Below are 27,794 nucleotides of genomic sequence, written 5' to 3' on the forward strand. Positions count from 1 at the left end.
TTAAACAATGAACAGCCATGCATTAGATGGTTATAATGCACGGTGCAGAGTCTAGAACACTACGACTCAAAGTGCATTACAGCCGTCTAATCCACAGACCCGAGTTGTTTGATCCACTTATAACATGGTCCCACACATTTGAACACTTTTGTATTTCTTATTTACAACACTTGCTGAATATGCTGAAGTATGGGAACGATTTCATGTTGGCCTTGATGTAATCTTTATGCTAAACAAGCCATCGTCAAGCGACAGCGTGTTTCTCTCAGTGACCTGTTAAAAGCCAGCTTATCTGGATCATTTGGTTAACGTGTTGCTATGGTGACCACCTTAGCAGAGGGATATTTCAGTGATTTAACTCGCCGAACTATGTCTGCGTATGTACAAAAACTATGTAGCCAATTGACATTAGAATAATTACGGACCACAATAACATACCTGAACACATGATCCTGAAAGTACTTCCTGATTGGTCCAGAGGAGATGAGCTCTTGGAACCAGGTAGATGACGACGTCTTTAACCCCAAGAATGTTACGATCAGCAGACTGTAACAGGTCATTAAATCCAATGGGAAAGTGTGTGTGTGTATGCGTTTTCCTTCCATTTGTGATGACAGATGGTCGATATTATGTTCATATTGTTTGTTATATGTTGTAAACTTAGCATTTTATTGGTGTTGTTCATATTTTACTACTTTACATGTTCTTCCTTTTTTTTTTACTTGAAAAAGCTAACTGAGAGTAACAGTTGTGAATTTACTTAATGCTATATTGCCAAGATGCAAAGTCTCAGTGGTTCTATATGAGCATATATCTTTTTACTGTTCCTGAGAAATGAACAAATACATCATCATAAAAATAGTCACATGGAAACATTTTTTTGTTCCACTGCCCAGTCTGAACCAAAGGTGTAGACTTCAGTTTGATGCTTTCACACATTTTCCTGTCATCAAATTATCAGATGTCCAAAACGATCTGGTACAAACAAAGTTCTACCTTGACTGGATGAACTCACTGACAAGCATTTTATTGACAGAATTTACCAAACTTACAGATCAGTGCTGTATGTTGTGTAAATGTGCTCTTTGGATTCAAGTAATTTCATAACGGCTAGTCACACAGAAGAACCATACATCGACCATTCGTCCGCCCATTCCTTCATTCATCTGTCTGTTTGTCCATCTATTCTTTGGTCCGCCCATACTTCCATCCGTCCTTTCATCTTTCCATCCATCCTTCCATCCGTCCTTTCATCTTTCCATCTATCCTTCCATCCTTCTTTCCATCCATCTGTCCATCCATCCATCCATCCATCCATCCAGTCAGAGTATCTGGTTGATCACCAGCACCCGGCAGCAGGCTGCAGAGGTGGTTACGCCTTCCGTCCAGGATTGAAGATGTCTCTGATCTCTGTCTCCAGACGGACACCGGGAACTTTAAAGATGGACACGGCTGAAAAACAAGAAAGTTAGAAGTGGCTTTTTCTGTATATATATATGGATGTAGATGTTCAAATTAAATTAAAAGGTTTTAAGTGTACTGAACCCCTCCAGATGTACACAGGAAAGGAACCATGGGGTTTATGAGTGGACTAACAAATCTTCTTTCTTTAACAGACGGTCTTTTTCTTTATCAGAACTAGTCATCAACCCCCCCAAAACACAAAGCAAAGCTGTTGGAATGAAAACAACCAAGCAAACAAACTTCTTATACACATTCTACCTGGTACCAAACTTATCAGGCCATCCTTTTTTCAGTTGTAACCTAAAAGGACTAACTCCAGATCCCCACATTGATGTTTGACAGCCAGGAAACATCTGCTCTTACCTTTTGCACCTTGTGGCCTGTAAATCTCATCCCAGCAGCAACCTACTGATGGTAAACTACCAGCTAAGACAAAGAGCAGACTTGTGATCTCATCATTACATCGCAGAGAAGTTATAAGGTGCCTTCTACCGAGGACTTCCAGTTTGTGAATGAAGCGATAGGAAGCTAAAACAAGGAGCTCCTGGTCAAACAAGTTTTAAAAAAACTAATAGGACCTCTATAGATATTACTCAACGATAGGCAGATATTCAGCATGGATAAAACACAAAATACAAAAGGGAAAGAAAGGAAGACGAAGTCTGAATTACCAGGGAAGGCGCATACTGGAAACGAGGCTAACGAGGAGCTAGCTAACAGCCTGGCTGGGTAAAAAAGCTACAAGCTAAAGTAGCCATTATAGAAACTGGTCAAAACGACATGGATGCTAAACGGGACAAAATAAGGTCCCCTTTACCATCTGGTAGAGGTGTATTTGCAGTAACATTGATTTATTTATTTGAAACATTGGGGAAGGACACCTGCTTTAGCGTCTCTACCAACTGGTTTTTGGCTTGTAAACCCAAACTAGGTGTTTGTTGTAACACTACTGTTTCACATTTCAACCATTTCACTGTTTTCGTGTTATTATTAACTTGTTCTGTTTTTTTTTTTGCTAAAAACGTTTATTCTCTTTATTTTGTCAAAAACAAAGGGAAAAACACAGAGAAACATTTTTTTTGGCCTGTTTGTTAGTGTGAACATGAAGGGTTTATGTTACGTCATTACAACTGTGATTAATGGATTTAGTTTATTCTTTTCATCCTAGTGGTTTGGAAACTTAAGGAAACATCAAACAGAGTCTCTCAACTATTTTTTTAATGTTTTTTTTAAAAAAGTCTGTTTAACCAGTTCATTCTTCCATGGAAGCCCGGCGCCATCGACTGGTCACAAAGACTGGTGGTAGATCTGATGAACAGTATCCATGAATTAATGTAGTTTATTGTTTTATCACAGATTAATCTGAATTTTTTTCTTTCAGAGTTCTTGCCAATTGGCTCTGATTACAGAGGAAGCTCCTGCAGAGGCCAGAAGGTTTTTTTTTTTACCTTTTACTCGCTGCAGAGCTCAGACAATGTGGTGAGTTTGCAATGACAGTGCTGGTCAACCAGAGCAAAACGCCCTGAACGAAGTCGCCTCCCCATCCTGCTACAGCTCTGTGGCTCATGTCAACAAACGGGGTGAGCGGATTTATCAATATGACAGAACTTTTCTGTCTGACACCGACTCATAGAATAAATAGAGCAAAAATCAGAGAACAGTGGAGACAATACAGAAGCAGAGAAGTCTGTCCTCCTGGGGACTTCTAGTCTGCCGCCATGTTTAAAGTTGGACAAAACTCTTGCTTCAGTTATAAGATAAAGCTAAATCCAGTTGAGCTAAAGTCAAGCAAAGTATGCAAGTTAGATGATTTATGTGCCAGAAATCTGGATGAAGTGCCACTAAAGGTGAACGATGGAAGCAGCGTGGCAAAAAGTTGGTTTTGAGAAACACACTAACGTGTTCTGTTGAGAGCAATGCATCAAAGTCATGAGAAAAACTGTAATAACAACCCCCACCTCTCATTACTGGTCATTATATTGACCTGGCTGGAACTGTGCGTTATAGAGAGGGAAGGGTGCGACTTATGGGAGTGTCTTATATAACAGTTAATATAGCAACAGCTGTCCCAGAACATCTGGAATACATCGTGGCCTCCTGCTGAGTATTTCTGGTCAGTTTTGGCACCATTTTTTACCAAGATGGTAACAAACGTCTACTCTTCCGTTGTCCATGGCAACCACTGCAACCTCTAATACCCTTAAAGCTAATACGACGCCATCCTTGCTTGCAAGTTGTCACTCTATCTCTCTCATGAATGTTGACTTCAAAATGATCCCCAATGCACTTGAACCTACTTGATCCTCTGCGAGAAGGGAGGACTGTTTTCAAGGCCCTGAGAGGAGAAAGAAGTCATTTAGTTGTCATGGACATGGTTGGGGATGTCTTGCTGCATGTTCTCAACACAGCAACCCAGCAGAACTATGTTCGCAAGGGGCAACAAGAAGTATTGTGTGATTTCAGGTGGGCATGGGTTAACAAGCATGAAGCAGACAGTTGCCATTTCTGCAGTTCCGCTGATGCAAGTTAAACAGATTGTTTTAATAAAAACCGCTGATCAAGCTGCTGAGAAAGTTTAAACATTTTACTTCTGGCTTTCTTGTAAAATACTAAATAACCAGGTTGATTGTACATAAAAGCATCAACATCCCTGCTCGCAGTGGCCTCCACCGCTGCAGTGACCGCTGTAGACAAAGCTTCTCGTGTACTGACCAGACAAAAAAAGAACTTTTTAATTGTTCTTGTGGAGGATGGAACATTCTTAACACAGACTGGAAAAAGCCCAGAATCTGGGTGTCATGGTGGATGACCAGTTACCTTTAAGGTCCATGTTGCCTCGGTTGCCCGTACCTGCCGATATGCTCTCTACAACATCAAGAGAATCAGACGTAACTGACTTAACACACGACTCAGCGTTTGGTTCAGGCTCTGGTCATGCCTCGCATCGATTACTGCAATTCCCTACTGGCATTCCCTACTGGCATGTCTGCTTGCAGTTCTTTGCAACAAATATTGTTGGATTCTTTTTTTTTTTTTTTTTTTTAACATAGGGAATATTGTGGGAGGAGCAGATAAAAAAAAAAAAAAAAGAAAGCCTGTATCACTACATTTCAAGACCGGCATCCAACTGGACTCCAGCAGTCCACCAGCACCTTCCTGTCATGTCCTCTACTGTTTGATTTCTTGCTTGTGTTGTTCTCACTCTCATATGTACGTCACTTTGGATAAAAGCGTCTGCTACATGACTGTAGAATAGAATAGAATAGAATAGAATAGAATAGAATAGAATAGAATAGAATAGAATAGAATAGAAAATTTCACTGATGATCCATCCTGATCCAACAGTTTTTTAAAAGTCAGACATGCATCATGCAACACAACAGTCAGACTCCCATCACTGTCTGCCTGTGATACAGCCAAATGGCTTTTCCTGCTTCCCATTCTGGGGAGAGTTGTTTATTAACTGGATCAGAATTCTTTACATTTCATTGGATGGGAATGTGTGTCTAAACTTTTGACTGGTAGTGTACATTATAAAATGAGTTTTTATGGAGATGATCTGTTTTTCTAGTCCTCAATACATGAACTAATAAAACTTTCTGAATCATCAGTCCTCCCACAAAACACTGCAGTCCACTACGCACACATTGCATCAGGTATTTATGTGTAAACGTTTCCTGCAGAGTTGTTCCAGCTGATAACTGAAGCCATTAAAGGCTCGATGGATCTACCATCTCAGCCATAAATGTTCTTTTCTTCTTCATAAAGACTCTTTATAAACCAGTTATACACTCACTCACTACTCACTGCTGCTTCTCTCTGCACATTATTATGCAATTCATGGTAATTCTTACATATGACTGTGGTTGGTGTGAATTTATGTCAACGCGCCTCTTTTATAGTGTCGTAAAAAGTTGTTATATGAGCTGACATCTTATTCTGCTGCAGGTATGCAGTGCAGAAGATGGCAGAAGCCATGGGAGCTGCAGCTCCACAGGTTTCCAATGTTGGCCAATCAGAAGAAAGGCTTCCAGAGAGATGGTTCAGTTCAGATGACTAACAGAAAGGCCAGCATGAAACAGATCAAAACCTTCCAGACTGTAAACATGAGAACCTACTGGCACCGGTTTAAACAGAAAGACATTCTTACTGTCTCGCAGGTGCATGATGGGAGGAGGAAGAATGCTGAAGTACGGGTGCTGCAGGGCCTCCAGAGCCGAGACCCGCTCTGCTGGAACCAGCTTCAGCATCTTCTGAACCAGGTCTTCAGTCTTATAGGGCAGCTGCTCCAACCTGGTCCAGATCAACACAGAAGAAAGACCTGGTCCTAACTGGTCTACACCTGCACATTAATGTTGACTCTCTTCCAGTGTTACTGGCTGTCTGGACATTTCAGATCCTTCTAGACTAAAAATATGATCATTTCTTAGTTCATTTGTCTCACAGTATAAACATTCAGATTTCCTGTTACAAGCTACATGGCAACAGGCTGGACAAAGATTTATTTGTACTCATTTTATCCATTCTTATTATGAAATAGTACATTTCTTAACAAGTTTATTAATCATGAATTGGCTCAAACTGGTGTGTCAGTAAAGTTTGTTGAGATGACATTGTTCTGAAGCGACGCTAAACAAATAAAGCTGAACTGTAGCTGTAAAGTATTTCTGTATTTTTCACACTTTCTTTAAAACTGTGTAGGAAAGCTGGTTTGTACTCAGTTAATCACGACAGAAACAAGCAGCAGGACAAATAAATAAAGGCTTTAGCATAATTTATACAACGGTTAGCGGGATGTTTCTTTTTTTCTTTTAGCATACATCATGCTAAAGGGCTAAATCCTGTTAACTATTTAGCATACATGTTGAGAACAATTAGCTTACCTTTTCCAAACAGTCCTCAACTCTTTTGGTTTGGAGTGAAGAAACCATTCTGAAGAAAGCAAAGGATTAGCACATGTTAGCATGCTAACTTAACTTCATAATGTGTTACGGTTTAGCTTCTGCTGGTTTGACCCGGAAGTTGCAGTGACTTCAGTTAACTTAAATTCCAGCTGCGTCTACTGGCTTGTTCTAGACAAACACCAACTTACATTATATATATAATATATTCAGATTGTCTTTATTTAGAGGGTTTAGGACTTAAGTTAGCTGCAAACTGCAGCTGGTTTCAGACCATCCTGCAGTTTTTTCCTTTACACGACTGTGATCTTATTATCTCAGTCTCAGCAGGCGAAGCTGAAGTTCAACTCTTTAAAACATGAAGTTGCAAATCTTTAAATTTAACCACAACATCACAACTATCAAGAAAAACACTATAAACACAAAGAAATGATGCTAACATGCTGCTAAAACTACAAACAAAACAACTGACTGTAAAAAGAAAAAAGTCTGGAGACATGAAGAACATCACTATGCTGTTCACCAACAGCAACAAACCACTTCTGAAAATCTGTAAACATCAAGAAACAAGTGATTAAATAAACAGCTCTACAATAAAACTACTGCTTTAAAACATTCATTTGGTTAAAGTCAAACTGACGTTAATATGAACTGTAGTGCGTGTTTATATTAACATGTTGAGACTGGCAGGTAAACGCACCTTCACGGTAATTAGGCAACAGACTGACTCCAGGCCAGTTTTCCTCAGTGGGAAAGCCCAGGACCTGCAGGTAGTCAGAGCTGTTACATCAACACATTATTACATTAGAGTCTTACACACAACTCTGCACTACAGACAGGATCCAGTCTGCATCATGCAAACGGTGTGTCAACAGAAGACAATAAAGAAGCCTGCAATGCTCTGCTGATCTGTCCAGGTGATGGACAGGTACCTGAACAGGTTGCAGCAGTTAGCTGCTGGTGCAGGTTGCCACCAGCTAACTGCTGGCATACACTTCGGCTTTCTTGTGATCCAGAATTGGACTTGGTAGTGTATGAAAAGATAAAGAAGCTGCTGTTTTCTGTGACCTTTCCAGATGTTTTCTGTGCATTTCAACAGGACTTCCATGAGATGCATGAGATGCATTACAGGCTACAATAACAGCACAGCATCACTGACCGCCCAGATCTTCTGCAGCTGTTTCCGCTCATCAGAGACTCCTGGGAATGCTGGCGTCCCCTGCAGCATCTCCACAAAGATGCAGCCGGCGCCCCTGATTCAAAGGAGACAAACTTTATTGACCCATTACTCAGGTCAGGTGTCGGTATCTAACAGCCACACTGACCACATGTCCAGAGCTGTGGAGTAGTCTGTGGAGCCCAAAAGCACGTCGGGGGGCCGGTACCACAGCGTCACCACCTCCGAAGAGAATGTCTGACTTGGGATGGACTTAGAGCGAGCCAGACCTGAAACAGAACCAGAACAGCACAGACAGGACCTCACTTAGGGCTTTTCGACCAAAGAAGAACCGGTTCTGGTGCTAGAACCAGTGCTTAGGTGATTCAGCTCCGGTGCTGGCAAAGAACCGGTCATTGTCGGGGCTGCGTCATCACCGGCCGATCACCAAGAAGAGAAATCAGGATCTGGAAATCTGGGTTTCTTTTGGGTCGTTCGTTGCTGCTGCTCCTTTTTCTGGTCTCCAGAAATCTTTTGTAAAACTTGTTAAACTAATTTGCTGTAATATTATTATTGTTATTATTACTGCATTATTCCATCACTATAATTGATTATTTTAATCTTAGAGATCATGTTTTAGAATGAAGACATGTTGCATAAGCCGAGTAGTTCTGTTATTATTGTTTGGTCGGATTAGAAGCTTATGCTTCTACCCACTCCTTATGAACAGTTTGTCATATGCTTTATTTAATTTTTTTATTAGATTTGTCATAATGTTTAAAAAAAAAACCTTTGTAAAACAAAACAAAACAAAACAAAGGAAAACTTTCAATACTCATATTTTGGCCAGGTAACCCCACAACCAGCTGCTGATGCAGACATTGGGAAGCAGCACCAAACTCTGGTCCAGCAAAGAGTTGGTGCCAGGATAGAACTGGTTTGATGAGTCTGGCTCTGGTTCCGAACCCGATCTGGGACCAGCTTTGGGACCAGCTCTAGAACCAGCTTTGGGACCAGCTCTGGAACCAGCTCTAGAATCAGCTCTGGAACCAGTTTTGGAACCAGCTCTGGAACCAGTTCTGGAATCAGCTCTGGAACCAGCTCTAGAACCAGTTTTGGAACCAGCTCTGGAACCAGTTCTGGAACCAGCTCTAGAATCAGCTCTGGAACCAGTTTTGGAACCAGCTCTGGAACCAGTTCTGGAATCAGCTCTGGAACCAGCTCTAGAACCAGTTTTGGAACCAGTTCTGGAACCAGTTCTGGAACCAGTTCTGTCAACAAACACAATAAATGTTCCTACATAAACAGCTGAAACTAAATGGTTTTACTTCATGCGTTGACTGGATTCAACCGTAAGCAGGATGCCACTCTGGTCCACACTGGACATTGGGCCGAGGTCCCGGAGGTGGTCCGCAGAATCGATAACAACATGGAGAAGAGGTCTGCTAGGATCGGTGGAAATTGACCCCCCTATTCGGCTGTCAGGAGCTGCCTGCCTGAGAACGGCTATGGACTCAAGGCCAAGGGCAAATTGTTTTCCTCGCCTGGAACCCAAACAACAATCATATCTGGATTCGCTCTTTCCCCCCTCCTCAACCGCCCCCAGTCGCCTCCCACATGACTCACCGCCTCCCTGGACTTTGTGTGTCTTGTTTTAGTTTGTGCTTCAGTGTATGAGGTTTTTTACTCTGTATGTCCGAAGTTACATGACCTTTTTTTACCTCGACCTCCTATTATCCTAATGTATCTCTGTTCTTATCTATAGTAATGTAGCGCCGGTAAACTAGCTGCATGGCCTAAGCTTAAGCTTGGTTCTGTATTACTCTTTTGTCATGAATGTTACATGTCTGTATGTCTGACCTTGGACGAGCTGGCTGGAACTCTGAATTTCCCCTCGAGGATGAAGAAAGTATCTTTGATTTAACTTCAATTGATTTCAGGAGCATTTAAGTAGATTTTCATACTAAATTCATCCATCTATCCATCCTGCTGTCATCGTGAACGCTTGCTGTGGGCCTGGACCCGGTCCCTGCAGCCAGTAGACCGCCTGCACCTCAGACAAGTTGCCAGTCGGTTGCAGGACACACACAGAGGCAAACAACCACTAAAGCCACCAGGTGACCCAGTGAGCATGTTGTTTTGGCAATGTGAGGAAGCTGGAGTATCCACAGACAACTCACTCATGCATGAAAATGCAAACTGGACAAAGGCCTCAGATGATGTAATATTTCTACACACTGCTGTAATTTAACCACAAATTTTAGCTCTCAGTGAGCAAAAAGAGTCGTGTGTTGACTGATGCTGCAGGTGTTTGCTGCATCCCTGCAGAGCAGCTTTTTGTTTTGCAGTGAGCAGCCAGGAGGGGGCGCTGCTCTCCTACCGAAGTCAGCCAGCTTGAGTTCTCCCAGGTAGCTGATGAGCAGGTTGTGAGGCTTCAGGTCTCGGTGTAGGATCCTGCGGCTGTGGATGTAGGAGAGACCGCGCAGCAGCTGGAACATGAAGATCTGCAATGGAAGGCAGCGCCGTCACTCCACACTGCAGACTTTGCTGTGTCGCCCCACCCCCCCCCCCCACTCCCCAACCCAACCCCCCCTGCTGTGTGAACATACACGAATATTTTGAGAGTGGAGACCGCCGGGATGCTGGGTCAGGTACTGAGCCAGGTCTGTCTGCTGCAACGACATTTAAATCAGTTAAAACACAAACATGTTCATCATCAGTCCAGTAGCAGCAGCTACAAACACACACACACACACACACACACACACACACACACACACACACACACACACACACACACGCTGGTGTTACTGATAATAATCTTTCTCACCACATATTCAAAGACGAAGGTGAGTGTCTCTCTGGTGTGGACGATGTCGTGCAGGAGGACAATGTTGGCGTGTTTCAGACGTTTTAGCAGAGAGGCTGTGCACACACACACACACACACACACACACACAGATAAGTGAGTGCATAGAGGTTATGTCAGTAAATCCGCCTGTGTGCTGCATGATGGACGACCCTGCAGCGGAGCAGCAGTGTGTGTTACTCTGACAGGACATGATATTAAATATTTCCTTCAGCTGTTTTAAGCAAACATCTAGACCACAGGTGTCGAACTCTGGTTCTCGAGGGCCGGTATCCTGAAGGTTTTTGTTGTCTCCATGCTCCAACACACCTGACCAAAACTTAACAGGGTGACAAGAAGCTGCTGGATTCATTTGATTAGAATCAGCTGCGTTGGTAGCGGGAAACAACAAAAACCTGCCGGATCCGACCGGCCCTGGAGGACTGGAGTTTGACACCCTTCATCCAGATGAGTTTAGCTGCTGCTTTAACAGAATCCTCCATCCTGGTTCTTAAGATCTGGGGTCTTGCAAGGTTTTAGGTGTTTCCCCCCTGCAACGTACCTGACTCAGACCAAGTCTGCTCATCACACACTGATCTGAGTCAGGTGTGTTGTAGCCAGGAAAACCTGCATGACTGAGGATCCCTGATGTCTACATATTGTGACTTTATTCATAAAGACGGAGCTCCTCGATGTGACTCTGAGCTTGTTCTGGTAAAAGCTGTTTCCCCAGTGGCTCTAGGAGTGTTAGCCATGTCTCATTACTGCTGTACAGTCAGAGTAGTAACAGCTGTGCTCTCCGATGTGGTGCAGGATCTGCTTGGTCACCTTCTCTGATAGCAGTGAATGGGACGCCCTCCTCTGTCTTCATGCGAATGACCTTCAGAGCCACCAGCTGTCCGTTTATCCTCCACAGAAAAAGAGAAGATAATCACTGATAACAGCTCTACGAACCGATGGCAGAGCCACAATACCAGCAGATTACAGTGTCGTTAGTATTAAAATGGTAATAATGAAGTCCAAAAATAATCACTGTGACAAATAAAAGTAAACGGAATTAAATGTAAAATGTGCAATATTGTTCATAAAGTAAAATAATCAGAGTAAATATAGGCTTTTTGTTATAATAAAATAAAACTAATAATGAATAAGACAATAAAACAAAATGAATGAATGAATGAATGAATCCGTTTTTTTTGCTTTCCCAACTATTTAGACCAATTCAGGGTCACGGCTAGCTGGAATTGTTGTGCAAGAGGCAGGTAACCTGGACAGTCTATAGTAATAAAAATAATATGATTAATAAATATAAACATGTACGCTGGCCCTGAAGTCCAAACCTAACTCATTCATTCATTCGTTCATTCATTCATCATCCTAACCACTTAGTCCAATGAAGGGTCGCGGGGAAGCTGGAGCCTATCCCAGCCGTCTTTGGGCGAAAGGCGAGGTACACCCTGGACAGCTCGTCAGTCCATCACAGACCTAACTAGATTAAATTATTATAAAACACAGCTGTCATGATGGCTTCTCTGCTGGACGTTTCACCCCCTCATCGAGCTCATCATCTTCACCTGCTTGCTGCTCTACCTGAACCCTCTCCTGCTTCTGTTTCCCTGCCGGATGCTCAGCAGATCTTGTGGATATCCAGCCTTTTCTCAACCTTCCTGTTCTCTAGTCAACGACTGAGTCTCGTCCCTGGATTATCCCTGCCTTGTCCACGTCAGATCCTTCTCCCTCTGTGTTTACCTGGACAACGACTCCTCCTCTGAATGACCACAGATTCTGGCCTGCCCTTCTCAGATAAGTGGTTTAATCTCTGCCGCTCTGTGTATGACCATTGCCTGTCTCCTTGACTACGCTGTTGGATGTTGGACTTACTCCCTGCTTAATATAGAGTTCCCAGATTCCATCGTAATGTTGCCTTGGACTGCAGTTCTGCTCCACACCACCACACCGTAGAAAGATCCGTCTGTGAGGTCCGATTTAAACCAGTCCAAAGCTGTACCTTTTATACCATCACAGTGTTTGAGACGTGACGGAAGAATAGAACAATCTACTGGACGAAACGTTGCTGTTAGGTCTAAAAGAATTAGAAAGGCACAGATACCGGAGTCAAGGTTTAAAAGAATGTCATTAAAACTATTAAAAGATCTGTTTCAGTGCTGTGAAAAGGATTAAAACCAGACTGAACCAGTTTACCAATGTTGGCCGGTTTCAAACGTTCTTGGAGTCGGTTAAAAACAACTTTCTCTAAAACCTTGGAAATAAAAGAGAGTTTAGAAATTGGCCTAAAATTAGATAAAACCATCTAAACTTTTATTTTTTAAAAGAGGTTTCACCTTGGTGTGCCAAAAAGAGGACGGCACACCTCCAGAACTAAGACACAAGTTTAAGAGGAACACAATAAAAGACCCAATGAGGTAATGGCCTTTCTAAACAGACGAGATGGGATGCAGTCAGATGGACAGATGGACAGACAGCAGGATGAAAGTGTTCAACATTTTCAATAAGTGCAGGAAGTGTAACAGGCTTAAACTGGTTAAAGGCCACTGAGCTTGCTGGAAGAACTGGGGGTTCCTGAGCAGGCTGAAACAGAGGAGATCTAAGAGCAGAGACCTTATTCACCAAAAGCTGGAAGAAGTCCTACCACAGAGAAGAAGAAGGCGTAACAGAGACCGCTTCACAAGGATTCACTAGTGGATCAAAATTATGTAGGAGAATATCTCTATTAGATAAATTTAAAAAACAAATTAAAAATGCTAAAATAGTCAAAAATATAATTGTGAAAGTAATTTCTCAATTAATGTTAGTATTTCAAAAAATGAGGATAAATCTTTACATCATAGAAGAAAGAATACAAAATAGATAAATAAATTTGAAAAAGTAGTAACATAAAGTCTGAAAATTGAAATTATGTCTAAACTATTTATAGATAAAATATGGACAAAGTAATAAATAATAGAAATAATACAAAAAAAAGCATATTTAATTTTTTAGTTAAATGAAAATACCAATATATTTAGTTTTATAAAACGACAATGATGACATAGTGGTTAGCACTATGACCTCACAGCCAGATGGTTGCTGGTTTGATTCCTGGCTCGGGGGAGGCTTGGACAGTGGCCTTTCTGTATGGAGTTTGCATGTTCTCTCTGGTTTCCTCCCAGCATCCACAGACTGGTTAGGTTAATTGGTTACTCTACATTGCCTGTGAGCATGAGCGGTTGTGTGCCTTTGTGTTGACCCTGCAATGGAGTCGCGAGCTGTCCAGGGTGTACCCTGCCTTTCACCCAAAAGACTGCTGGGATAGGCTCCAGCCTCCCTGTAACCCTTCATTGGATTAAGTGGTTAGGATGATAATGAAACATTTTTAAACTTTGAAAAGAGACTAAAGTTTCACTGTAAAGCCTTTTTTAATGAATGAGATATTATAAGATGTGGGAAATGCTTGTGATGACAGTAAATCCAAAAGACTTCAACCTGAGAACAGAATCATGTGTTCTGCTCCTTCCATCTAATGAAAAGACTGTGTGTTATGATGGAACAGTGATCAGAACAAATATCTGACCTGCTGATGCCTTTGTAGACTGAAGCGAATGCTCCTTCACCTAGTTTCTCCAGACTCAGGTATGACTGGGCCGCTCCGAACTCCAAACCAGGTTTCTGAGCAGAGCACACACATTACATGTCAGCGCACCAGTTCTGTTACATAGCCATTACCTCACACCGTTTAACTCATCAGCTGACCCAGGTGAAACGATCCTGGCCGGTTGTTCCTCTCAGGGGGTCACTGTTGCTGCGTTCTCGATGAACTCTGAACCGCCGGACCTGCAGAGTGTGGAACCAGTGGGCCCGAGATTCAGAAAGCGATGACTGGTCTGGATCCGTCTGGGGCACAGATAGAGACTTGGTCAGCAGGACAAGATACAACGTGGGGCTAAAACCTTTAAACACAGAGCAGAACTTTAGAAACTGTGAAACCATATTAAACACCAGCTAAAAACTCTGATAAAGCACCTTTGATACCACCTTATACATCTCTGATATCCCCTTATGTGACCTTAAACACCTTTGACACCACCTTCAACACTTTTGAAACCGCCCTCGAGGCCGTCGGTGCCACATTAGCACCTTTGTTGCCACCTCATACACCTTTGATTCTAACTTAGACATCTTTGATGCTACCTTTGATGCCTTCAGTGCCACATCAAATACCTTTGTTGCCACTTCATACACCTTTGATGCTACCTCAGACACCTTTGATGCTAACTTAACTCCTTTGGTGCTCCCTCAGACACCTTTGATGCTAACTTAACCCCTTTGATGCTACCTCAGACACCTTTGATGCTAACTTAACCCCTTTGATGCTACCTCAGACACCTTTGATTCTAACTTAACCCCTTTGATGCTACCTCAGACACCTTTGACTCTAACTTAACCCCTTTGATACCACCTCAGACACCTTTGATGCCTTCAGTGCCACATCAAATACCTTTGCTGCCACCTCAGACACCTTTGATTCTAACTTAGACACCTTTGATGCTACCTCAGACATCTTTGATGCCACCTCAGACACCTTTGATGCTACCTCAGACACCTTTGATTCTAACTTAACCCCTTTGATGCTACCTCAGACACCTTTGATGCTACCTCAGACACCTTTGATTCTAACTTAACCCCTTTGATGCTACCTCAGACACCTTTGATTCTAACTTAGACACCTTTGATGCTACCTCAGACATCTTTGATGCCACCTCAGACACCTTTGATGCTACTTCAGACACCTTTGATGCTACCTCAGACACCTTTGATTCTAACTTAACCCCTTTGATGCTACCTCAGACACCTTTGATGCTACCTCAGACACCTTTGATTCTAACTTAACCCCTTTGATGCTACCTCAGACACCTTTGATTCTAACTTAACCCCTTTGATGCTACCTCAGACACCTTTGATTCTAACTTAGACACCTTTGATGCTACCTCAGACATCTTTGATGCCACCTCAGACACCTTTGATGCTACCTCAGACACCTTTGATGCTACCTCAGACACCTTTGATTCTAACTTAACCCCTTTGATGCTACCTCAGACACCTTTGATGCTACCTCAGACACCTTTGATTCTAACTTAACCCCTTTGATGCTACCTCAGACACCTTTGATTCTAACTTAACCCCTTTGATGCTACCTCAGACACCTTTGATTCTAACTTAACCCCTTTGATGCTACCTCAGACACCTTTGATTCTAACTTAACCCCTTTGATGCTACCTCAGACACCTTTGATGCTAACTTAACCCCTTTGATGCTACCTCAGACACCTTTGATGCTAACTTAACCCCTTTGATGCTACCTCAGACACCTTTGATTCTAACTTAACCCCTTTGATGCTACCTCAGACACCTTTGATTCTAACTTAACCCCTTTGATGCTACCCCAGACACCTTTGATTCTAACTTAACCCCTTTGATGCTACCCCAGACACCTTTGATGCTACATTTGATGCCTTAAGTGCCACATCAAAGACTTTTGCTATTACCTCAGACACCTTTGATTCTAACTTAACCCCTTTGATGCTACCTCAGACACCTTTGATTCTAACTTAACCCCTTTGATGCTACCTCAGACACCTTTGATTCTAACTTAACCCCTTTGATGCTACCTCAGACACCTTTGATTCTAACTTAACCCCTTTGATGCTACCTCAGACACCTTTGATGCTAACTTAACCCCTTTGATGCTACCTCAGACACCTTTGATGCTAACTTAACCCCTTTGATGCTACCTCAGACACCTTTGATTCTAACTTAACCCCTTTGATGCTACCTCAGACACCTTTGATTCTAACTTAACCCCTTTGATGCTACCCCAGACACCTTTGATTCTAACTTAACCCCTTTGATGCTACCCCAGACACCTTTGATGCTACATTTGATGCCTTAAGTGCCACATCAAAGACTTTTGCTATTACCTCAGACACCTTTGATTCTAACTTAGACACATTTGATGCTACCTCAGACACCTTAGAATCTACCTTAGACACCTTTGATGCTAACTTAGAAACCTTTGATACAAACTTAGACAGCTTTGATATTACCTTCAATGGCACTTTAGACACCTGTAACACCTGTGCTTGGTGGGGCTTTTTGTGTTGCTACATAGCTTTTTGGCTTGCCCAGCTAAGTTATACTGTGGGTGCTTGAGAAATCAACATCACTTTGTTGTTTTCTTCGTAACCCTGAGGTGGTACTCTGGTACTCTGCATTAACCAAGGAGAAGAGCTCTGATTACAGCGCTGTTAAGAATAGTTTACATGCTTCTGAGTTAGTGCCAGAAGCTTAACGGCAGCACTTTTGTAGCATCTTTAAGCATAAGAAGCAAACCTATGTGAAATAAGCTCACCACAAGGAGATTCATTTTTAAATTGTTCGTGTAGTTCTCAGACTGTGGGCAGAGCAGTTCCGGCAGTGGTTTCTTCTGAAGGAGTTTAAAAATCTTGTTCCAGATGTGGTTGCAACATATCTGTGCGAGTATAGCCAAGAGTATGGAAGAAGCTGCTAATAAATGGTTAAAATACAAAAACAGGGTTTGCCTTTCTTTCTAATTTTGTTTAAAGACAAAATAAAGACCTCAGATTAAAAAACTAACTTTTCTCCCCAGTTTTTCTCATCTCAGGCTTTAAAGTGGAAAGAACCTTTAGAACACCGTGCTGAAGTTCTAATACCATCTGAAACATCCAAACAACTCCAGCTGGGAGTTCCTGCACCACAATAAACAGTTTGATGCCACCTTAAACATCCTGAAATACCACCTTAAGCATCCTATGACCACCTTAAACAACCTGATATACACCCTGAAACATTGTAATTACCACCTTAAACACTGTGATACCCCCTTTAGAAGCAGTAAAGAGACGCCTGGCTTGTCAGAAAGGAAGATTAACTCCAGCAGTGCTATTTCTGCAGCAGATCATTTGATTTTAAAGGTCCCTGAAGTCTGAACGGATACCTCAGCAGGCGGGAGGGAAGTCCAGCTTCTGTTTTTACTCAGGCTGATCCCCTCCTCTTGTTCCTCCTCCTCATCCTCCTTATTTTCTTTCTCCTCTTCATCCTCCTCTTCCCTGCCACAGCAACACCTTCTCAGCCAGCAGCCAGTCGCCCGAATACAGTGGAACAGGTCCTCCATCTTTTCTTCTTCTCTGTGTGAGTCCTGCTCTTCCTCTTAGTTTCATATGACTCACATGGTTCAGGACGAACAGGGTCTCATGACCTCCCTTCATACTCGCAGCAGAGAACAACAGTCTCCTTTCAGCACTGACAGGCTCAGTACTGCGTCTGCTGCCCTCCAGTGGTCAGTAACTGCCACTGCAGCTCTCCAGGAGAGGATGCATCCAGGTGTTCCAGTTTCTACCCAGAAGGAGCATCCATGACTACCTGACATATGCATATCAAATGACTGATGGCAGCCAAAAGTTTAATTATTCCTTTAGGTTCTGACCTGTGAAGCAAGCAGGAGGAAGACGTCTGTAGACACCTCCTGAAGACCTTGTAGGTAGATGTTTCCCCTTTGTAAGCCAATGTAGAAAGACAGAGTCATGGTGACTATCTGGTGACCTCCATTCATATAAAACGTGGATTTCAGATCAAGGAGTGTTGCTGTTGGTGTATGAGAGTTGAGGTCTGATAGTTATCGTGGTGGCAGCAGGAAGCCACTGCAGGTTAATTATTTACTTACAGTCTCGTTACGGTGCTGAAGGTGGTCCTGAACCTGCAGAAGACTGGGAGGATTTTATGTTCTACTGCTTCGATCTTGCTCAGACAGTGAAGAAAGGTGTGGAAGAAGTTGAGCCATTACAGCCTTTTGTTTTATTTTACAGAAGATCTCTCACTGTAACAAACCTGTAAACATGTCTGGTCCAGTGTGTCTCCACCTCACAGAGCCGATGTAGGGCGACATGAAAGGATCATAGCGCTGAATTATGCTTTATGTTGAGTGCCTGATAACCATGTTACAGATCATCATTTAACATGAGTCTAACAGAACAGAAAATAGCTTCTAGTCTTGAAAGCAGTTTATTTTCAGAGTCTTTGTGTGAGACAGAGTTGTCTCTACTTCTGTTGCCCCAACTGTTCATCCTCCACCACAAGCCCCAGTGCGTCTGATTCTTGTCTTCCCACTGTTCCTAAACGGGATTGGAGCTGAAAAAACTGCAGTCATTGGACCCATGACTGAGCTAACCTCCCACTGCATGAAAAATGTGGGGACTGGTGAGGTTTTTTGATGAATGGAAAATAGGCTTAACAGAGAGTTTCTTGTCTGGAATCTCCTGAGTCTCTTTGTTTTTTACTTGGACCCATGGAAGAAGAACCCTGCTGCATCACGCTCTTTATAATGTGTAATTCTGCAAGCCCTTCAGTTAGACATCACCTGAGGAAAAAGTTATGGCCGCTGCTTTTACCTCGGACCTGAAGCGGACGTCTGTGACCAGTGGAGATTATTTCTGGCATGGCAGAGACTCATTCTGGTCGCTTCCTCGTTCTCCTGGAAAATTAAACCACCTGATCCTCGTCATTCATGGTGTCGCCAACAGAGCTCCAGCCTTTCGGTTTAAATCTTCACCATCCAGTTTAGATCAACAAGGTGACTTTTTATCTGAATTTGGCCGCTTCCAAGCTCCAGAACACCACAGAAGAAAAACCCTGGTACACTGCAGAGCAGTTCAGCTGCTTTGACCGTCTAATCTGAGCCTGTCAGTAAGTCTTCCAGTTGGATTTTCTTTTGTTATTATCTGCACAGAAACATTATGACAGCTTCTTTTTCATCTACGTTTTCCCACTCAGCACAGCTCATTTGGGCAAAACCACCCGATCTTTAAGTTAGTCTTTAAATTGAGCTACAGCCTTTTACTTTTAAATATTACCACAGTGTGGTAACATGATGGCTATACAGAAGTAATAACTGCATAATTCCTGTTATCACCAGTGTAATTACAAGGTTATATCATGATAGTAACATGGGGTACATAATAGTAATGACACTATATCTGAGGTTAAAATGTCAGGCCTAGAACCTACAGCAAAGAGATAGAAACAAATGTAACAACAAGGTAAAGGTTTTTGATAGTAGTATGGTAATATTGGTAGTAGTATGGTAATATAGGTAGTAGTTTGGTAATAAAGATAGTAGCATGGTAATATTGGTTGTAGTACGGAAATATTGGTAGTACTTTGGTAATATAGGTAGTAGTATGGTAATATTGGTAGTAGTATGGTAATATTGGTCGTAGTATCGTAATATTGGTAGTAGTATGGCAATATTGGTAGTAGTATGGTAATATAGGTAGTAGTTTGGTAATAAAGATAGTAGCATGGTAATATTGGTCGTAGTACGGAAATATTTGTAGTACTTTGGTAATATAGGTAGTAGTATGGTAATATTGGTCATAGTATGGTAATATTGGTAGTAGGATGGTAATATTGGTAGTAGTATGGTAATATTGGTCGTAGTATGGTAATAAAGGTAGTACTTTGGTAATATAGGTAGTAGTATGGTAATATTGGTCGTAGTATGGTAATATTGGTCATAGTATGGTAATATTGGTAGTAGGATGGTAATATTGGTAGTAGTATGGTAATATTGGTCGTAGTATGGTAATAAAGGTAGTACTTTGGTAATATAGGTAGTAGTATGGTAATATTGGTCGTAGTATGGTAATATTGATCGTAGTATGGTAATATTGGTAGTAGTATGGTAATATTGGTTGTAGTATGGTAATAAAGGTAGTACTTTGGTAATATAGGTAGTAGTATGGTAATATTGATCGTAGTATGGTAATATTGGTACACGATGTGGTCTGAACACATCCCATTCCTTGTTTTTCTATATCCAGACAGCCGTGTTTCTGTAGTCGGCCATGTTAACTATATCACCATTATGTCATATGTTAAATAAGTCTTTTATTACTTTCCTAAACCAGCAGTAAATAATAAAAAGCCTGCAGTAAAATCTGCTAAACAATGCATATTTAATCTAAATTACCATAATTTTCCACAGAAAATAGACAAACAACTGGTTATATTCTGTACAAACTGCTAGACTGAAAGCAAAATAAAAGCTTTTTATGATGGCAATGCAGTTTAAATGGATGACAAATGGACACTTTTTAAAAAAATCAGTAATAATGTTTTAATTTTCAAATTCAAAGTTACAATTTGTCACCAAATTAATCAGCAAAATAATCAATTAATATCTGCAGGTCTTCAGTAAATTCCATAAATAATTAATTAATTAGCCTGACAGCTAGTATTATGTCTGTAAACAAGTTTATTCCTGATTTAAAACCGTTTCATGTGAATGCGTGCATAATGCCTCGTTCCTGGCGATGAGGTGTTCAGCGCAGTTCAAAACGGGCGTCCTTAAAGGGTTCTCTGTTCACAATGTTGTTGCTGCAGAGCCTGGGAAGGTTCCAGAAAGACAGAAGCTTTCAGCAGAATAAGACATGCCGCACAAACTCCACTAATCCATCCATCCATCCATCCATCCATCCTCTGCAGCTTATCCGGGGTCGGGTCGTGGGGGCAGCAGCCTAAGCAGGGAAGCCCAGACTTCCCTCTCCCCAGCCACATTTGCCAACTCTGCGGGGGATCCCGAGGCGTTCCCAGGCCAGATATAATCCCTCCAGCGTGTCCTGGGTCTTCCCCGGGGTCTCCTCCCAGAGGGACGTGCCTGGAACACCTCACCAGGGAGGTCCAGGAGGCATCCTGACCAGATGCCCGAGCCACCTCAACTGGTTCCTCTCGATGCAGAGGAGCAGCGGCTCTACTCTTCTGTCCATATAAGTTATGAACAGAATCGGTGATAAAGGGCAGCCTTGGCGGAGTCCAACCCTCACCGGAAACGAATCCGACTTACTACCGGCAATGTGGACCAAGCTCTGACACCTGTCGTACAGGGACCGGACAGCATCCTAAACTGGTTTTCTCATTTACAGCAAGACCTTTAAATCCTGCTACCTCTACGGTTAAGTCACTAAAACAACAGCTTACTTCACCAGACAAGCCTTTTATCTTTACCTTCACACGTGACCGATGAAGAGCATCATGCTGATGAAGCTCCTGAAACATGAAAGTGTACCGCTTACTTTAAATTAATTAGTTACTTTAAATTAATTAGTTAGTTATTATAAGTTCTCGTGATATTTCAACGCCGTCTCGGGAGAACTCGAAAGGTGTACCAACAGGGGTTACAAAAGACTTTCACTGGTGGTGTGAGGCCAGAACGATGCAGACCCACAGGCAGGACTCCACATTTACCGTGGTTTACCACATGTTCCTCTATTTGGTCAGCTGACTCACTGATCCCGTACATGTTCCTCTCACCTGACAGTCTGAATGGGGGGGCTGTTGGCGATCAGCTCCATTAATCCGCCTGTTGAAGCGTCGCTGATGCGGTTGTGACTCAGACTGAAAGAAACAGATGAAACCTGAGTTACACGTTCAGTTTCAGACAAAACCCAGCCGGACTCTCCAGGTCTGACGCTCACTCCAGGACGTGGACTTTCTGCAGATGTGGTATGAGTTGGAGCAGCAGCTGGTCAGTCAGCTGGCAGTGACTGAGGTCCAGTTCTGTCAGCTCTTCACACAAGTCCAGCATCTGGATCAGGGCCCCACAGAGCCTCTGATCCAGCGTGGTGTGGCTCAGATCCAGCTGTCGACACAGGGACACGGTACGTCTTAAAGTGTCCCTCTCAGTTTCCACAGGAAGCAGGGGGACCAGCTGGAGGAGGACCGTCTGACTGATGCTGAACAGGAGGAACAGAAAACAGACAGATATGAGGACGCAGCAACGTGATGGTCAGCAAAGCCCTCCCTGGTTCGGCTGACCCCGTCTGGGCCAGGAAACAAGCTCAGTCCAAATCACGTCTGTTTTCATGCAACGCGACTTCCTGCGCCTACTTTAGACTCTCAGCCCTGTCCCAGCGCACAGAGACTCCTCCAGGTTCTTGAAATCTGTAGATGGTTCTGCATCTTGCAGATCAAGGCTGGTCCTCGAGTACGGCTGTCCTTCAGCGTGTTCCATCACGTCTAACTCACATTAAACAGATCCAGCAGCATATGAAGTTCTGCACAGTGACAGGTGTGTTGGAGCAGGGAAAACATGGAAACCCTGCAGGACCGTGGCGCTCGAGGACCGGAGCGGGACACCGCTGCTGTAGATGATGGAACCTCAGTCTGAGGAGCATTCAGAGACTGGTGGGTTCTCTGAAATGCAGCTCCAGTTGGCTTCGGTGGATCGTTCCAGGTTTCCCCTCATTACATCCTGAGGTGTCCTTCCGGGACGTTGCCGGGGAGTGTGTGTGAGTGTGTGTGATAGGTTAAACGTGCTGTGTGAGAATGAGACGTGGTGTAAATGTAAAGCACTGCAGAAGTTTCCAATTACTTTAGCAGCCTTGTGTCGCTCCTGTTTTACCGACAACCAGCTGACATCTCGGTTTCTGCAGCTGGTTTACCGTTGGAGGTCAGGTCGCTGGAAAACGTGGCGTTTAAACTTTTCACAGAAACAGAACGTGATAATCACCTTTGTTTGTTAAAAAGAGCAGTTAGAAGCGGAAAATACTCGACTCGAGAAGCTGAGAGACACAGCTCATAGGAACACCCTGACGTTGCCGACAGTCAGATGTACACACACCGCTCAGAATGGGAAAGTTATAGCAGATAAAATCCTGTCAGTGTTGATAAGAAACTTTTAAAGCTGCTGTGTGAGAACTCAGCTCTTCTTCTCTACATTTAACTGTGTGAAGAAGAAGAGATTTACCTGAGCTGGGAGATATAAGGCAGACACTGCAGGAACATCCTCACTTCCCCCTCTTCATGGGACCAGCCTGTCAGCTCCACTGGTTTCTTCTCTGACTGGAGTTTCAGCATCTCCAAGAGGGTGGAGGTCTTCCTCTCTGACAGCTTTATGCACCAGACTGGAGCTGACTGGAAAACTGGCTGTAATGATGGAAGGAGACTCAGACCAGTTTTAGTCTCCCAGTCCTTCATCTGGGAGAACAGGTCCAGCAGGAAGTCACACTGGTTTGCCTCGTGGCCATCATCATCACAAACTTCTGTGTCATCAAACGGGAACGTGTGATATGAGCAGACTGATGCCAACATGTCCAGCATCTTGTCTCCGGTCTGCTGGTCTCTCTCTGCTGCTGCACAGAACAGATCCACAAACAACGTCGGCTGTTCTTTGAGCTTCGGCGTCCAACGATCCAAACTGCAGCTGAAAGAGGAAACAGCGATGATGTTGCTGCGTAGATACAACCTCACACTGCTGGTCCACAACTGTCCCGTAGATGATCCACTTCCATGTTCAACTCTTCTGTGTAACAAATTCTTTTATGATGAGTAATAGATGAAGATTGATGAACACTGATAACGTCAACGTTTCATGTGAACGATTCAAATCTCCCATCATGCAATGCTCCATGTTGCCTCTGATGTAACACACATGTAAACACTTATGTCCCCAGCATGCTGTGCATGGAAAAGGTTTCTGGTAATATGAGGACCGTTACCGTTTTCCTAACCCTAACCATAACCCCCCTCCCCCTCTCTCCCTTTCACTTCAGCCTCTTCACTCACTTCTCTCTCTTCCTCATTTTTCCTTTCTCTCTCCCTTTCTCAATTTTGTCTCTCCCTCACCAACTCCTCTCCCCTTAAATCTCTCCTCTTATTTTAACCCCCAACCCCTCCCTCACTCTCTCTCTCCCTTTCATTTTTGCCTCTCTTTTTCTCATATTTATTTCTTTCTCTACTCCCCCCTTTTGGTCCCTCTCTCTCAATTTTGTCTCTCCCTCACCAACTCCTCTCCCTTTAAATCTCTCCTCTTGCTTCAATTCTAAAACTCACATTGACTGTCTACACCTCCCTGAATTCTCCAAATCTCACTTTAATTCACCAAGTCTCGTTTACCCCCCCCCCCCCCCCCCCCTTCCTTCAGCACTACTCATTTCATTCCCTTTCATTGCCTCTTACCCATTCTCCTCTTCATCATTCTTTTCTCTAATTTCTTTTCCCTGCCTCTTTCTCTCTCCCTCTCACCCCCACTATAACCCTAACCACTCCCACTCTGATGCCTAAACCTAACCAACAACTCCCCCATGCTCCTCCCCTACTTCCTAAACCCCCTCCTGTTCTTTACACTAACCATAACCACTCCTATCTTCCCACCTAAACCAAGCGGCAACCTCCAGTGGTTAAAAGTGAAGGCTATGCGGAAGTGCATAAAACTGCAGTTCCCCCTTCATCCACTAGGGGCAGCAAAACGAGCAAAGCCCCAAAGACTCCCATGTTAAAAAGACCAACTTCACAGCAGAAAAAAACATGTTTACAGCAGAAAAAAACATGTTTACAGCAGGAATAAACATGTTTACAGCAGGAATAAACATGTTTACAGCAGAAATAAACATGTTTACAGCAGGAAGAAACATGTTTACAGCAGAAATAAACATGTTTACAGCAGGAAGAAACGTTTACAGCAGGAAGAAACATGTTTACAGCAGGAAGAAACGTGTTTACAGCAGGAAGAAACATGTTTACAGCAGGAAGAAACATGTTTACAGCAGGAATAAACTTGTTTACAGCAGGAATAAACATGTTTACAGCAGAAGTAAACATGTTTACAGCAGGAAGAAACATGTTTACAGCAGGAATAAACATGTTTACAGCAGGAAGAAACATGTTTACAGCAGAAATAAACATGTTTACAGCAGAAATAAACACGTTTACAGCCTGGTTCAAAAATCCATTTTAGGTTTAATAGGTCAGGTTTACCTTCATGTCAAGTGTGGGGGGAGTGAATTTTTTTCTAACTCGCCCGTTTTAAAGTAATTTAATCTTGAAGTTTGGCATATTTAGGGGCGTGTCCTTTTGATTGACTGATACCTATCTACTTCTTCAAGTAAGAAGAATGTAGAACAACCGCGGTTTTTAGCCGGTTAACAACATGACTTAGCTTTAGCCCGCTTTATATACAGTCTATGACCTAAACTTAACCAACTCCTCCCCCTACCCACTCTCCTGTACTAAACATACCTCTCCCTCCTCATACCTTGACCAAACCTACACCTCTCCCCTTAAAACCACATACCACAGGGATACATAAATCCCCAGATCAACAACTTAAATAAAAACTCACAACCAAGGTACTGGAACCCAACTCTAACCCCTCCCCTCCCCCCTCCTTTTTTGATCACAAAGAACTAAAGAACTTAGCCTCACACACAGAGAAGGGACTAGGATAGAACTGATCCAGGAGGCACAGCCTCCCATGTACCTCATATACATACCTCTGAAACCCCACCCCCCCTCCTCCCCTATACTCCTCTGTAAAGGTGGGACGCCCTGCCACACTTTAAACATACAAACACACATAGCGGCCAAGGGTCCCGGCCTTCGAGGCATGTAGGATCTCCAGTTGACCGTGCACACCTCGTCACAATGCTGGCACACAGTATCCTCCGGGACGTGTTTGATAAGACTTCATGAAATGAAGCATGGTAGAGTTAGCCATCACTCAACCTAACCCTAACCCTAACCAGTCTCTGTAGTCTGGTCATGGTGCAGACGCTCCTGTGATGGTGTTTCCTTACCGACCTCCTCTGTGCTCAAGGAGATTGAAATGGGGTGTGTGTGTGTACATGTGTGTGTAAGGAGTGATGGGGATTCTTTTTAGTAGTTTTAGAATCTGTACAGCACTTTGTGCTACATTTTATTGTATGAAAAGTGCTTTATAAAGTTTGATTAGATTAAAAAACATTATGATTCACAGCTGATCAGTTCATTATGAAGATTTTTCTGTTATATTGGAAAAAAATTCACAAGTTTAGTAGAGAAAAAGTTTTAAATTATTGGTTGAAATAAAGCGATAATCTGAAATCGACACCCTTCATCGAAACTTTGTCCAGTTTGGCTGTTTTTCTGGTCAGCCATTAAAACTCTGCGTTTCCTTGAGTGTTTTCATTGATGTAACCGATAAGAACAAAGGAAGTGGCCTAATAGAGACTGATGCTAGTTTTCTTTATTGGTGTTGTGAAGTTTTAACTTATTTGCAGTTCATGCACAAAGCAAGAAGTTTTCTTTCTACGCGGGAAAGCCGGTGACACCTTTTAGCAAACAGCAGACTTAGTGAGGCTGAAAGGTTGTGTGTGAGGATGGTGGTCTTCTGCACCACTGGGAGTCTCCGTTCCTCACAGCTTAGGAAACTACTGCACTGAAACTGCAGTAAGAACCTGAAAGCACTCAACTTTATCACATCGCACACATTCAAAAGCAAAACACCAAAAATGACAAATATATTAAAACTACATTTCATTACGTTCATTTTAATTCCCTGGATTTTTTTCATGTGTCATAAAAGGTCAGTTGAGGTAAGAAGAATAAATAAATATCAGTCTGAATCCACAAAATAAACTAATAAAATACATATAACAATAATAAAGCTGAGAACTCAGCTCTTGTTCTCTACATTTAACTGTGTGAAGAAGAAGAGATTTACCTGAGCTGGGAGATATAAGGCAGACACTGCAGGAACATCCTCACTTCCCCCTCTTCATGGGACCAGTCTGTCAGCTTCACTGGTTTCTTCTCTGACTGGAGTTTCAGCATCTCCAGGAGGATGGAGGTCTTCCTCTCTGACAGCTTTATGCACCAGACTGGAGCTGACTGGAAAACTGGCTGTAATGATGGAAGGAGACTCAGACCAGTTTTAGTCTCCCAGTCCTTCATCTGGGAGAACAGGTCCAGCAGGAAATCAGATTGATCTCTGTTATCTGTGAACCTCTCATCCAAAGGGAACGTTTGATATGAGCAGACTGATGAGAGCATCTGCAGGATCTTCTCTCCAGTCTGCTGGTCTCTCTCTGCTGCTGCTTTCAACAGACTCATAAACAGCCTGGTTTTTCCTTCAACATCTGAGTTCACAAGAGGCAAATTGTAAAAATAAGAAGCTTTTGTGACTAATTTGATCTGGGCTGCAGAAATACAACCCAATACTACCGATGGGCTCCATGTAGACCAGGGGTGTCCAAAGTCGGTCCTCTGGGGACGATGTCCTGCAGGGTTTCCATGCATCACTTTTCTGACACACCTGGCTTCCATTAATCGTTCTGCACAGTGACTGGTTCATTTGAATGAGGTGTGTTGGGGCAGGGATACATGGAAAACCTGCAGGTCCTTTCCACCTGGACCCTGAATGTTTAATAAGCAGCCTGGTGAACTAGTCTGCCTTACCTGAGCTGGGAGATGTAAGGCAGACACTGCAGGAAAGTCAGGACTTCCCTCTCCTCATGGGAGCACCCCGTCAGCTTCACCTCCTTCCTGTATGGCTGCAGCTTCAGCGCCTCCAGGAGGATGGAGGCCTTTCCCTCTGAAAG

At 43.0% G+C, this 27,794-nt stretch overlaps 1 protein-coding gene across 1 annotated transcript; it reads right to left on the reverse strand.

Annotated features, from left to right (window-relative positions):
• Positions 1 to 1,349: 1,349 nt before the first annotated feature.
• Positions 1,350 to 17,557, reverse strand: cdk15 (cyclin-dependent kinase 15; the record flags this gene model as incomplete). The annotated part of the gene is made up of 13 exons (XM_079263843.1): positions 1,350 to 1,452; positions 5,615 to 5,757; positions 6,348 to 6,396; positions 7,066 to 7,129; positions 7,525 to 7,618; positions 7,691 to 7,811; positions 9,902 to 10,025; positions 10,131 to 10,193; positions 10,352 to 10,446; positions 11,198 to 11,277; positions 13,941 to 14,035; positions 14,120 to 14,260; positions 17,381 to 17,557. 13 exons carry the CDS (start codon positions 17,555 to 17,557, stop codon positions 1,373 to 1,375), a joined length of 1,326 nt encoding a protein of 441 aa, XP_079119969.1. The 3' UTR covers positions 1,350 to 1,372.
• Between the last annotated feature and the right edge of the window lie 10,237 nt (positions 17,558 to 27,794).

This window comes from Telmatherina bonti (genome assembly GCF_933228915.1).
Source record: "Telmatherina bonti genome assembly, chromosome: 24".
NCBI classification, from domain to species: domain Eukaryota; kingdom Metazoa; phylum Chordata; class Actinopteri; order Atheriniformes; family Telmatherinidae; genus Telmatherina; species Telmatherina bonti.